Below are 13432 nucleotides of genomic sequence, written 5' to 3' on the forward strand. Positions count from 1 at the left end.
TTGTCACTCGAGCGCAGGTTAGCATCAGTGATCCAGGTTAAGCTGGCAGCATCAAATCTTGGCAGTTTGACAACACTTGACCAGTTTTTACCAGCTCTGTTGCCTGATCTGGTTTTCCTCCTGAATGAGCATTATTATTTAATTCACTGATGTCTGCATTGGTTTTATTCTTCCTCTGAAAACAGGCCAAAATGTTACTTTAAGCCTTCAATTAGTTACATGAGTGCTTAACAGAAATGAAATCCTGATGACTCAAGTCTAGTTTCAGGTTCAGGGTTCAAAACTAATATTACTAAGTAATAAGTGGCATGATGCTGATTCGTGGAAACAGTTTTTATGCAATTTGCACCACTCACCAAAGTGCCTGGCTTGTTCATCTGCGTGGCCAAGTTCACCGGCTCTCTCTCCAGGGCCTGGAGCATTCGGAACATGTCAATCGTCAGCTCACTGAATTTCACCTGCAAAGCACACGTACGCACACGGTCAGGGAAGGTCTGTAGCATGCCTGGACAGACTGACAGCAGCTCTCTTTTTTCTAAGATCTGCAGGGCTCAGGACTAGCCAGAGCAATTTAATGCTCAGTTGGCATTGCTTTTGCGTCTTAAGAAGCATGGTACTGTTATTTTGAGAAGAATAGTAAAAAAATGTTTTTGTTTTTATTAGACTTTATGAGGAGCATAAAGGCATAGAATGACTAATTGAGGAGACTTTTTTGGCAAGCAAGTAAAGTTCAATGATGGTTTGAGTGCAGGCTCCCTCAAGATGCAGTGCACACTTTGTCAAATGCTACTGAAGGCTGTTGTTCAGCCCGCCGTAGAACATCGACAAAGACACCCTCATGCAAAGTCTTTACGCCCACAGTTAGCGATGCCAAAGCTCTGGAAGGGGTATAAAATGAAAATCATTGCCAAGTTTTGGAAAAAAAAAGCCTTTAACCAGTGTGCAAAGATGTCCCGTACCTGGTTGGCGCAGTTGCCGATGATGAGGGCATCTGCCAGGGTGAGCTGTCCCACGATCATGCCCTGCTCCAGCTGCGGCACTCCCCCCTCCTGCAGCCGGTTGGAGGTGATCACCACAGTGTTGTCATCATTCAGCACCATCACTGGGTCCGCCTGCAAGAAAGGACCATCAGAGCGGTGGCCGAGGACAACGAGCCTGCTCCGCCACCGGCCGGGCAGACTAAACATCCCCACAGGCCAAAGAGGACGACAGTTCCCCACAGGCCGGAGAGGACGACACTTCCCCACAGGACGGAGAGGACGACACTTTCCCACAGGACGGAGAGGACGACACTTTCCCACAGGACGGAGAGGACGATACTTCCCCACACTGCTGGGACGTTCTCCACTGGCTCACCTCAATGAAGGCCGCAACTTCCTGTAGCACCAGGTTCCACTCCAGCTGGTCCTCTGTGTTGAAGCGATGAGTGTAGTCTTCAATCTCATCCGATAACTCCTTCAAGAAATGGCACATTACAGATTCACTAATAACCCACAAGTAAAGTGTGTTTGCACTACAAAAAAACTACACATGTGAAGGCAGGGTCTATTCAGACAGCACAAGTACAGTATAGCACCAACGGCAGGGCCAAATGCTCATAATTCTCACTGGTCAAACTCAAAGTGTTGTCACACTTCTTTCTGCGTTTGCTTTCCTTACAGCAAAAGAACAAAATAAATTCCCTTCTGCGTACATATAGACTGCCACAGACGTTGATAATCCCAGCAAAGGACCAGTTGCCAACCGTTTATAACACACTGCACGCTCCAGGAGGTTTTCCATCATTTTCAGGGTGGGGGGGGGGTACAAAGGTTTGGAAGTTCCAGGAATCTGGGATCGTGCGTCGACCTCTTACAGAACACACCCGTTCGCACAGAAGACAGCTCACACGTTCCCCGCCGCTGACCACTCTGTCTGCTCAAAAACCTCCAGCTGGTCAGCAACACGGGAAACGATTTGCGTAGCTGGCTTCAGTAGTTTTATTAAAGCTGGAATGATTGGAGATGAATGTGCTGGGTGATTGTGGCTTTTACTTAAAATCGCTCTCTTAAGAATACAACTACATTAACAACTTGCATCTGTCGAAAAAATGGATCGGTAGCAGGTAATGGCCAAGAATCAATCACTGCCACTGCTATCAAATAAAAGACATATAAGGACTTGTGTAACTTGTGTAAGTATGTTGGCAGTTCCTCTGCCAGAGGCACCCTGTACCTTCACCAAATCCTTCACCAGGTCCATTTTGTTGAGCAGGAGACAAACCACAATGTACCGTGCGTAGTACCGCAGTTTCTTCACCACCAGCTCTGGCCTGAGAGACAAGAAGAGAAAGTTCAGCAGCTCCTTTCCTGGGCAAGGCTGGGGTACTGGCCTGAGTCCATAACTCGGCTCCACCAGGATAGTTCTGGACAGGGCAACCTAACATTTCTCAGCTGGAAAGGCAAACACAGATCCCCACACGAGTTTTTCCAGCCTTGATCATGGGCAATGGTTAATGCTGGGAAAACAGTATAACCACTGTTACACAATCCAACACACTTAACTCTCTTATAAGCTTTGGTCAAAGACGATAAAGCATTATGTACAAAATGAAACACAATGTGCTCACTGTCTTCCTCAAGCAGTGGTACCAATTTAAAGAAAGGAATTTCACAAGAGACGGCACAATTACTGGATAGAGAAAACGAATCTCTTGAAATTAACGGCAGGCTTTACTTTGCTGGCTGCAAGTCTGAAACGCACTTTGACTTCATTAATCCTGTTGTCACGGGCTGTGACTCACCTGTCCTCTTTGCTGACTTGGGAGTAGTAAGACCTTTGCCTTATTGCCGAATAGAAGGAAAAAGCTTCATTCAAGTAGCTAGTTTCCGAAGTGCGTAGGCTAGAAGCACAAAAAAAGAAAGACTTTACCACAAACAATAATTTACAAAAATCTGATTTGAACAATGCATTTCTAACATTCCTGGAGAGCAAAATCAATGTAATGTTAACAAATGTATTAAATAATTATGATAAGCTACACATTTGAGTAAAATTGAATAGATTTGTTATACTAATTGTTAATAGCAGGTTTCAAGTATTTAATCTTGGGTTCTCCATTAGCTATTATTTTGTAGTGCTTTGTTGCTAATCTGCACTCGTATAAAAAACTTAGTTCAATGTGTGAAGACATTTGATGTTTTGGAAGATACTAAAACTTTTAAATCTACAGATGCACAGAACCCTATACGCTATTACCCAATGTGGAAGTGAGAGGCCAGACTGCACCATATGGCAACAAAAGCACCACATTTCCTTATTACAGCATGTCTGTGTCCCTGGACTGGAGGATCTACTGTTCTGATAAGGTGATTCAGCTGCCGTCTGGCTTCAGCGCTGTGACTTACTAGTAGTGATAGTACAGCTGTCCGATTTTGGAAGCCACTTCCCCGATCTGCCATCTCTTCAGGCCGTACCGGTTATCCAGCACCTGCCTGTTCAGACACAGAAGAGCTGTGACAGTGCTCCGAGCCGCCCCTGTTCTTTAATTCCACGCTGGCCAGCCAGTGCTGGTTGTGGCGCCCCCCCCTAACTCCAGGGAAGTTCCAGTTCCCGATCCCAACCCGTAATGTGTTGAGAAAAGAGCGCATAATGAATTGGTGAGATCTTCAGTCCCAGCTCTATCAGTCTCACGCGCAGGCTATCAGGAGTAGGAGAGCACACCTGGTACTGTCTGCGATCTGTGACATCAAATTTACCCCCATCGTCACAGATTACTTGCCAACTTTGCGGCCATCTTTCACGACAAAAACAATGACCACTCTTCCCAGAAACTGCTTGAGGGTGGGATGGCAGGCTGCTCTCCTTATTTCCGTGGGTCCACAGCAGGAAAATCCTCAGGAGTTTTCATTTCCTTATCCTCTGGTCTGGGTTAAGCTTTTATTGGAGCTCTCAGTGGCAGTTTAGCACTAAACACTTTAGGTCAATGTCAATGTACAGTATTCAGTATAAAGATCTATAACTAGAGATACAATACAAGAAATCTTTAAGTGTGAAATCCCATGTCAGCTCATTCTAGTGAAAGTCCCATTTTTGACTGTTTTTATTGTAATTGCAAAGTGTAGTTGGAAACACCCAACAGATGAGAATATTCCAATTACTACTTCTACAATAGGTGTTTCCAGAACGGTCCACATCAACATTTACCACAGTGCTGAATGAAGTTATAACCTAAAATTCAGGAGAAAGGCTTGAGCCTCATCTCGCACACTATAAATCTTGCACCTGGAAGTTCCTGTAGTGTAGAGAATTTCTCTCGTACCCTTCCCACTCCTGTAGCAGCTCCCTGGCTCATTCCTCCCAACACTGAGGGGGTCTGGGCAGCCCTGCCCTTATGACTAGGCTGCCCCATACAACAGCAAGGCAGGCTAAGCCAAATACACTCTGCATATCTTGTCTCTCTCTTGCATCAGGATCTAAGCAAACTACTAAACCTGTTTGTAGAGCTGCCTTAGTAAAGCAATATTGAGCTAAAGGACCTCAGCATATTTATTTTTACTAGGAATCGGCGCTTAATTTTGTATTGCATACCCATTCAATTCTCAAAATGCCAGTTATCAACTCAGCTTTACAGCTACACACGGGGAGAGTACAGACTCTCGGATATACTTTTCCATCACAGACCTGTCAGAGCCTCTTGTCCCTTCACACATATAGAATACCCTCAGTCCTGTGTTAGCTTTTGAGTGTGGTGCAATGCTGACTGACTGTCTGCAAAATACGATCCATTTATCAGCCTACACCAGGTAGACTTGGTGCACTCTTTCACTCACTGAAATGCTTTTTGGTATAGTTCCATAAGTCCATTCTGCATTTTTGCAGGCTTTTTTTTTAACTGTCTAAACATATTGGTTTGCATCCATCATGTTTAGCTTCTCATTATATAATTATTAAAGTTCCTGCGTCAGTTACCTAATGACTTCTGATTTTACAGTCTATTTTTTCAAAGACGTAAGGGACACGATGCTCTGATATAGGTACTAGATGCAATTTGGCAGATGGTCAGACACAGAAACGGAAATTCACAGCAACCAAAAGCTATTAACTACCCTGAAGTTCAGGTCTGAAACTTTATACTCATATTCATTTAGGTGCAGGACCATTCAGCAGATCTAAATTTAGAAAGAAACACTTTTTTCTGACTCTATAAATGACCTTCCATACTCACAGTGCAGGACTAAATATATCTGATAGGCCTTCCTGCACATTATTTATTATTCATCGATCCATTTAAGTCTCCTGTATGGGTTATATAATTTTAGTCTTAAAAGAAAAATAGAATCTAAAAATACGTCAGTTCAGCATTAACATTTCACACACAGTTTGCTTGTCATAAACTACTGTGTTCCTTTCAAAAGAAAGTTCATTAACATAAGCTTTAAAGAGATCCTTTTACCACATCTCCTGTCGTATAATATCAGTCTAAAAGTTCACATTTTACAGGGTATGTTGATTAATTGCCGGACAAGCAAACTTTAACAAGTATTTTTCCCTCCTATCTATCCATTTGTCTTCGGTTTGTACTGCACATTAAGACCTGAAAATCTCCGCTTGAGTTAGATGCACTCTCCCCAGATGAACTGTTGTGCAGAAGCTCAGAAACAGCAGTAAGCTGGCGATTTTTGTGAAAATCAGTGCATTCACAAAAGCAGTCAGAATCTCATTTTAATCTCTTATCCGAAGGACAGCACCTCCTACACCACCATGTTCCTGGTGACCATACTGCAGTTTTTGTCAATTCTTGTCCACAGGGAAGATCACCCCCTGCTGGTCCACAAACAGCAGAGAATTGGTTTTCCTGACAGGTCTCCCCCGTAGTACTGATCCAGGACTGACCAGGCCCAGCCTTGCCTAGCTGCTGAGATCTGTTGATCTCACTGCTGCTGGAAGGAGGGCAAGATCCTCATTTCACTGTGTTACTACTAACCAAAAGAGCAGCTGGTGCCACATCACTTTTGATCAAATGTGTATTTGACTTCAATATGCCCTTTTTGCATTCTGAGACAGTGGAAATCCCCTTTATCTCGTGTTTCCACAGAGTGTCAGCGCATGTGAGCTGCGTGCCGCAATAAGACCTTAGAGCTTACACTGGTTTATTGAAAAACTTCAGAGACAGCTACAAAGAACGAAGCAGGAGCATCATTTAACTCAGTCACCCCTACAGAATTATCTGCTGTCTTCTTTTTCTCTGTACAGAATCTCCTGTGCACTGTCGGCTCTACGATGAGGTTCAAGAGGGAAGACACACGTGTTCTTCCTACCGTTTTAATTGTTCTGTATATTTCTAACACTCCTGTGCTTCACCTGAGAGGTGTGCAGAATGAGGACTGTCCCCAGCTGTGATGCAGGCACTGCCCCAGTGCAGAATGGGATGTACCTGTGCTGCTGCTGGAACTTCCAGAGCTTGGTGTACACGTCGAAGGTCCTCCCGAAGTACGACTGCCACTGCTTGTGCCCGTACTGTGGCAGATCCCTGAAGGAAGAGAAAGCAGAACCGCTGTTAAAAGTTAAAAAAGGATAGGGAAAACAAACAACAAACGTACCGTTATTGAATATTTTGTTTTTGATTTACCGTATCGGATAATGCAATTCAGAAATGGATAGAGATGGATGTTCTTGAGTATTGACTTTCAAAAGGGATGCGTTGAATAGTGGTGATTGAAATCAGACAGCCGCTAAAACATCAGTCTACAGTAGGTAGTAACAGACTAAGGATTAACAAATGCATTGTAAGTTTCATAAACCGTTTTGAACTTCAGGATCAAGGGGGGAAAAAAAGCTGACAAAGACACCTTAAACATCAGTCTCCACCTGTCAGTGTGTTGGCTTTGAGCACAGTTCTGAGACCCACACACATCTGAGCCTGGGTCACGCCAGTCACTGTGACCGGGACTCGCCAAATAGCAGCGCACAATTGGCTCAGCATCACCAGGGGCAAGGCTGGGAATGGACAGCCAGTGGTCTCTCCGCTGCCAGTGAAAGAGTGATACCTGCGACTTGCATGGCATCAGGCCAAAACAGACTCAGCGACTGGACGGGTCAGAGAGCCTGTCTGCACCGCCTCATTCTGCCCATGTGGGTGGGGTACAGGGGTCACTGACAGACAACTGAAGATCCAAAAAGGGTGAGTGATCTATTTGAAGATTCTGAATTGGAAAAAAATGTCTCCAGTGATAACAGTGTGATTTTCAAGAAAAGGACAGGAATTTATTTTTTCTCCTTACATGTATAGTCCCACCACATTTCTCATTTACTCCTATAGAATTGCACATTTCTACCCAGTTATACATCCTATACTTTGAACATGAGCCCTTTAAATCTTCAACAGTTGTATAACTATTATCCCCTCATCACAAGTGAATGAACTACTGCTCTGTCGATCTTTTCGATGAGAAGTGTTACTGTGGTCTTACTCTAGTGCTGCCATCTTAGTCTTTACTGGAGACCCTGATAACACAAACAGGGTGAAGATATAAGTTGATTATCCCAGGGAGAGGTTTAGACGGGCAAATATAACTGAATAATCAAAAATAAATGCTTATGCAGCTGTTCAATTATTCAATGATAACTATTATGCCACAATTTAAAAGCTCCCCTCAGGCTTTTTAGTGAAGACCCTTTAAAAAAAAACACTGAAACTACCCTTGGAACATTTCTGAACACTAAACAACGAGCCTTTAATCCAGTACCAGGAGTATTGGACTTAACATCACCGAGCTTCATTTTTTATCAGCTGTGTGTTACCATGACTACGCATCTGGGGCAGCGAGCATCAGTGTAGGACATGCAGCTGTCTTTGCCACCCTCCAATCTCGGCGTGCCTCCGAGAGCAGCTCCTGAGGCCAACCTGGCCCACAATCCCCCTCTGTTCACCCTGACCTTACATCCCGCACCCAGGCTAAGCACTCTGGGTAACATTCACTGTGCAGTCAATCGCTTTGGAGGGGGCTGTACAAAGGCATCAGATAGTGTATTCAGCACTAGCTGCAGTGGAGACAATGTGGGATGAACGGATTTCAATTACTGGTCATTTGAGTTCCTATTCATGGCTATAAGAAGGAATATCTTCTCACTATTTTCCTACTGTTCCTCCCTCGACTGATTCAGACAATCTCACGTTGACAGAATAAAAATACACCGTGACAGCCCTTCAGCTTGAACAGCGACAGGCTTTACTGATCATGCAATAATCTCTCCATTCAAATGGTGTTGTGAAGCCGGAAAGGAGCTATTCTCCTTTACTTCGAATGAAAATGTAACTCGATTCTAAGCTCTTTTAAGTAACTGCTCATTTTTTAATCACAGTTCTAAAATATTACTCAGCATTCACAAACGATCATGCACTTACTGGCAGGTCCTAACATCTGGAACAGCACGACATTTTTATTGAATTTTAATCCATTTAGATGGGAATGGAAGATGCCGTAATCTGGAGAGTCTGTTTGTGCAGCAACAACACAACACACATCGCTAGCAAGAAAGAGTGGGGTGCAAGTCTTCTGCCACTGCCTTACCATGTACTGACCACATCTGAACTGTGTTTGACCAATCTCCAGTAAAAACAACCCAGCTGATTAATTACGCAACTGCTGCTTTCATCCAAAGCAACCTGCATGTGTGTTATTTGAGTATCCGGGCATTTGAGTGAAGTATCCTTGCTGAAGGCTATGAGAGCAGTGTCCTGCTCACAACTTGCAAACCTGCAGTTCTGAGCTCAGAACTGAAACGACTCCTCCAGACAGCCATGTTTTCTGGACCATTTCAAATCTGGAGGCCGTGCACAGGGCTCTGGACTCCTGCTGCAGGGCTGTGATTTCATGTACCTGCTGGAGTCACCTCTGCTGTACCCTAGTAAATAGTGCTTCACTGTCATTCTAGCCCAGCTGTGTAACAGGGCACCAGTACAACTGGGGCTCCCATTCAGTGGGGCACTTGTACTTACAGCCGGCCCAGTAGAATCATGAAAAATCTACACTCTACAATCTAGCCTCCAGCTCAGACTTCATAAACATGCCTAACACTACAACAATACTAAAACATTAATAATGTGCCACTCGCTCATGGTTTCCCTTAATGGTCTCCTGTGGACTATGGTCTCCTGTGGACTATGTCTTCTATTTACTGCAGTCTAGTGCCGGTGTGTATTGGCTGGCAAAAGCCCCCTGTGAATGAGGCAAAATAAGACCCTCAGGAACTGTGTGAGTCTGCTGGAAGTAGCTACTCATTTCAGAATAAAACAGATGATTCAAAAATAGCATTAAATCGACAGCAGACGGCTCGCTTGTAGATATCTGGTACAAGCTATCAAATACCGCTTATACACTCCATATTTGCCATTCATGCCTATGTACCCATATTCATTTAAAAATAAAATAATTCCTAGTATCTATGTAGCATTTTTCATCCCAGAGGATTACAAAGCATATAAGAAGGGACTAACTTCATTCACTTGTATGCATAAATAAATATTTTTTTTGCAGAAATTTGAATGTTTTGTCACCTTACAGATTATACAATATAATGGCCAAACGTGGTCTCGCACAGCTGTACGAGCTCCTTTTAAAACATCAAGATACCTTTTTCACAGGACGGTAAATCTCGGCCGAAAGACAATAAATCGTAACGGGCTGTTTTAGCGACTTTATGTAGTTTTCAAAAGCTAAAAACAGTCCCGGGCCTGCTGCAGCACAGCAGCCGGAGACATCTCTCGACATTAAACTGCAGCAAAAAAATAAATAAACACAACACAGGACAGCATAAATCAGCTTTACTAACTGAGAGACAAAGTAGACTGGATATTTCCTTAATTTATCGCTTCAGTCTTTTTTTAGTCTGTCACTGTATATATCTTGCAGGTATTAATCCTGTCAGAGGAGATGAGAAATTAATGGTGTGTGGAATGAAATTAAATCCTGCCTGATGACTGCCCCATCTTCCAAACGACCTTGCCTTTCACAGCTGCCAAGGGCATCTAGGTGAGGAGGGATAAATCTTATCGGGTCTCGCAACACGGCACTTATCTCCCGGTGGCAAAGACAGCCTGCCACGACTTCGGCAGCGGCTGTCTGGTTCCACTTTGTCCCACTTCTCCCCTGCTCCCCCCGGCTTCGTCTGACCGTGCCGACAATCGCTGACCACCGCCGCCGTTCAGAAACGACACTTTCTCCCATCCCTCAACCTCTATGTGCTGTTTTTCCGGGGCGACACCAGACCAAAGACGACAGCCTCCCAGACGGCCACCTGCCTTGAAATTAAAAGGCTAAGCAGGCCGATCTGGCCCGTTACGTCAACGGCAGCTCTGTGTGTATTAGTGCTCAGAAACACAGGGAGGCACTGAGCTGAAACCCATGTTCCAGGTTGATGAAGTGCAAACCGACACATCCAGATGAAAATACCATGGACTTTCATCTCAATTAAATCCATTCCCTTCTACTTCATAAGGTGAAAAACAATGTTTGTTTTCTACTTTAAGGCAATCACCTTATCACCTTTAATGTTCATTATTTTTCTGGTTTACTTGGCTCTCTCACTCCTAGAGCTCTGAAGCCTGACTATGTAGTGTAGTTCAGAATCAAGCATTTCTTCGTCTGGGGGAGAATGAAGTCTATCGGGATGTTTTTGGACTGCTGCACAAGCTAAGGTGCCTGCAAGCTGCGAGTGTTATCAGCGAGTGTCGCCTCAGTCCTTAATGCGACTCTCGATTCCGCTGTTGGCGGTGTTGGGCTTAAGAGGGGAAAAGTACTGGAGGACGACAGTACACACTTGAGAAGATGCGTGACGGCCCAAAAAAAAAGTCTGCACAAAACTTTATTTTCTATGTGCAAGTCAAGAATGCAACATCTTCTACACCATTATTTATCAACAGCCTAGCATCACGTTCATTTTAACCAAGTGCAAATATTCAAAACTATTCAGAGGCAGAAGGAAGGGACAGTAACGTACTTGGTATTGCGGCATCCAATAGTGGATTGAAGTCTCCTTGAACAACAGCACAGTCCACAAAGACTGAAAGTCTAGGTCTCCGTCAACTTGCAAGAATGAGAAGTTACCCTCTGAGCTTATTCTGAAGTTTGTAAATGTAAACGGGGCTTAGTGCACTGACCGACTTACAAAAGCCACGTCACCTCCCACTCTCCGAAACCCAGGCAGTGTAGAAGTGTCGAGGAAGAGATGCAGGACTTTTGGTTTGGTGTTGTAACCTACTGAGCCTGTGAGCAGCTGGTATGGAATGCGAGACGACAGTAGATTGTCCACCGAGTGACTTGGACACCTTTAACATCAGTGAAGAAGAGTCTGTGGGCCCACCCAAGATCAAAGACCTCAGAGAGAGGAGCTGGGCATCAGAGAGCCCTGGCAGCTGCTTTAGTCAGGGAAGGCAGGAAAGAACGGTGCTGCTGCACTGATTACAGGCCTTCCTGGAAGCTTTCTCACCTCAGGCGCTGGGCAAGGGGGGCACCCAGTCCCACTGATTCTCTCGGGCTAAACCGAACAGAGCTCCACTTCAGAAGAACACAGACTCTAAGAGTGCCAGCCGCCTCTCCAAACACCAGAGGAGAGTTACGATAAGAAAAGCTTGTATCCTGGCACTAGCTGGGGTGGCGGTGAGGCCGTATCTCCCCCGAACACATGTTGGCCCTCTATGTCACGGCTGGACTCCCCCTCACCCCCCCACTAGAAATAAAAAACCCACATCGGTCAAAGCGAAGAAAACAAGCCTGCGAGTGTTATCAGCCTGGTCACTGGTCTAAAAGACAGACAGCAAAAGCCCCTCACAGCAACAGAAGCTGGTGCTGGCTTTTGATCCATCCCACTGAGTGACTGTACAGCTAGCAGGCTGGCCTGCAATATCGGCTAATTCATTAAACTGGTGACAGGCTCAAAAGTACACATGGGTGTGACGCGTGCTGTTTGAGGATATAAAGAGCCTCAGGCTGATAGGCGGAGGCTGGGTTTCGGTAGCAGTCTGGGGAGGCTGCTTTAGAGATCGCTGGCAGGAAACTGTGCGATCTCTGCCTCTTGACCACTGAGCGTCATTAACATGAGCTTTGAAGTGCTCAGAGACCCGGAGCCACCTTCTGAAGGGTGGGTTATGTCACCATGTAGAGCACCCGGAGAGACTCCCATCACACTCCGAACAGCCCCAGTGGGTCACAGTTGAAAATAGTTATCTGAAAAAAAAGCTTATTTTCACTCCTGACACAATGACATTCATTTATCATCACACATTCGGTCTGGTTTTTAACACTCGGTTACAGAGGCACACTGAGCTGTGACTATCTTTGCCACTTTGGAAGCATCTTGCTGTGTAAATTGGGAACAATGCTATGTTAATTGATAAACTGTGATTACAGAATGCAGCTTATGCTACTGCTGCAGAGGCTCCCATTAATAACAATTAGTTCCAGTTCCAGGAAAGGGATACAGGGATTCTACACGACATCTTGGTGAAATCACAATCAGAACCTCACTAACAGCACACACTACAGACACAAAGTGATCCTCACCTCCACAGCTCCTCTGCAGGACACGTATAGGCAATAGTGAACGAAGATGAATGAAAACTGCAGATTACATCACAACAGGATGGAAAAAATAAATGGAACTTTTTTTTATTTTGCAGAAGATGGGTCTGTGTTTCTTAGTCTGAGTAAATTAAGCCTGTAATTGAGTTTGCTGGTCCGCAGAAAGATTTGGTTCATTAATTAAAAATATCTGGAGTCTCTAAAACTTTAACAAAGTTACACAGTATTACTTTTCAAGTGATGCAAATTGAAACGTCTTAAACTCAATCATGATGTACACCTTACACCTTAACGTGGTTACTACAGTGGGCAGGCTTTTGAATAATGTGTGAAGAGACACCCACTACAGTGAAGACTGTAGTCACTGTGTGTTTTACTCTGCTCGGGCACATAATCCTTCAGCCACTAATCACACGGATATTGCAAAATGATAGATCACTTGGCATTCAATTGTGTTCAGTTTGCATTGAACGTTCCTACCAAAAAAAACCCCACTGTGACACAGGGCATTTTCGTGAAAGTCGCCCTGAGCAGAATGAAGGACTGTGAACGTGTGATTCATAAACATCCTGTGACAAGTTGCATATAGAACCTGGAACAGCCCAGTTATTAGGTAAACTAATTAAATACACGATGCTTAAAGAGTTCAGGGGCAGTGTGGCACACCAGTCTCGCCCCTGGTGTGTTGTGGGTTCGAGTCCATGCTGTAGATACTTCTGTTTTACCTTCAATGAGGTTATTTTACCCCGGTTTCTCCAGTAAACCCAGCTGCATAAGTGGGGAGCAGCATTCCTGCATTCGGACATTGTAAGGAGCTCTGCGATGAGGGTCTGCCGTTTGCATCTCGGTACTGTACCACAGAGCTTTCTCCA

At 44.6% G+C, this 13432-nt stretch overlaps 1 protein-coding gene across 1 annotated transcript in view; it reads right to left on the reverse strand.

The window, feature by feature from the left end:
- scai (suppressor of cancer cell invasion) overlaps window positions 1-13432 on the reverse strand; it is a 49478-nt gene that overhangs the window by 17566 nt on the left and 18480 nt on the right. The window contains exons 4-10 of the mRNA XM_088940733.1: window positions 6416-6511; window positions 3387-3473; window positions 2783-2881; window positions 2215-2311; window positions 1357-1455; window positions 960-1112; window positions 357-458 (exon numbers count right to left, since the gene is read on the reverse strand). Of these exons, the coding sequence (XP_088796859.1) occupies window positions 357-458; window positions 960-1112; window positions 1357-1455; window positions 2215-2311; window positions 2783-2881; window positions 3387-3473; window positions 6416-6511 (733 nt within the window). The remainder of the gene's footprint in view (window positions 1-356; window positions 459-959; window positions 1113-1356; window positions 1456-2214; window positions 2312-2782; window positions 2882-3386; window positions 3474-6415; window positions 6512-13432) is intronic.

This window comes from Atractosteus spatula, chromosome 23 (assembly GCF_055471065.1).
Source record: "Atractosteus spatula isolate fAtrSpa1 chromosome 23, fAtrSpa1.hap1, whole genome shotgun sequence".
NCBI lineage: Eukaryota > Metazoa > Chordata > Actinopteri > Semionotiformes > Lepisosteidae > Atractosteus > Atractosteus spatula.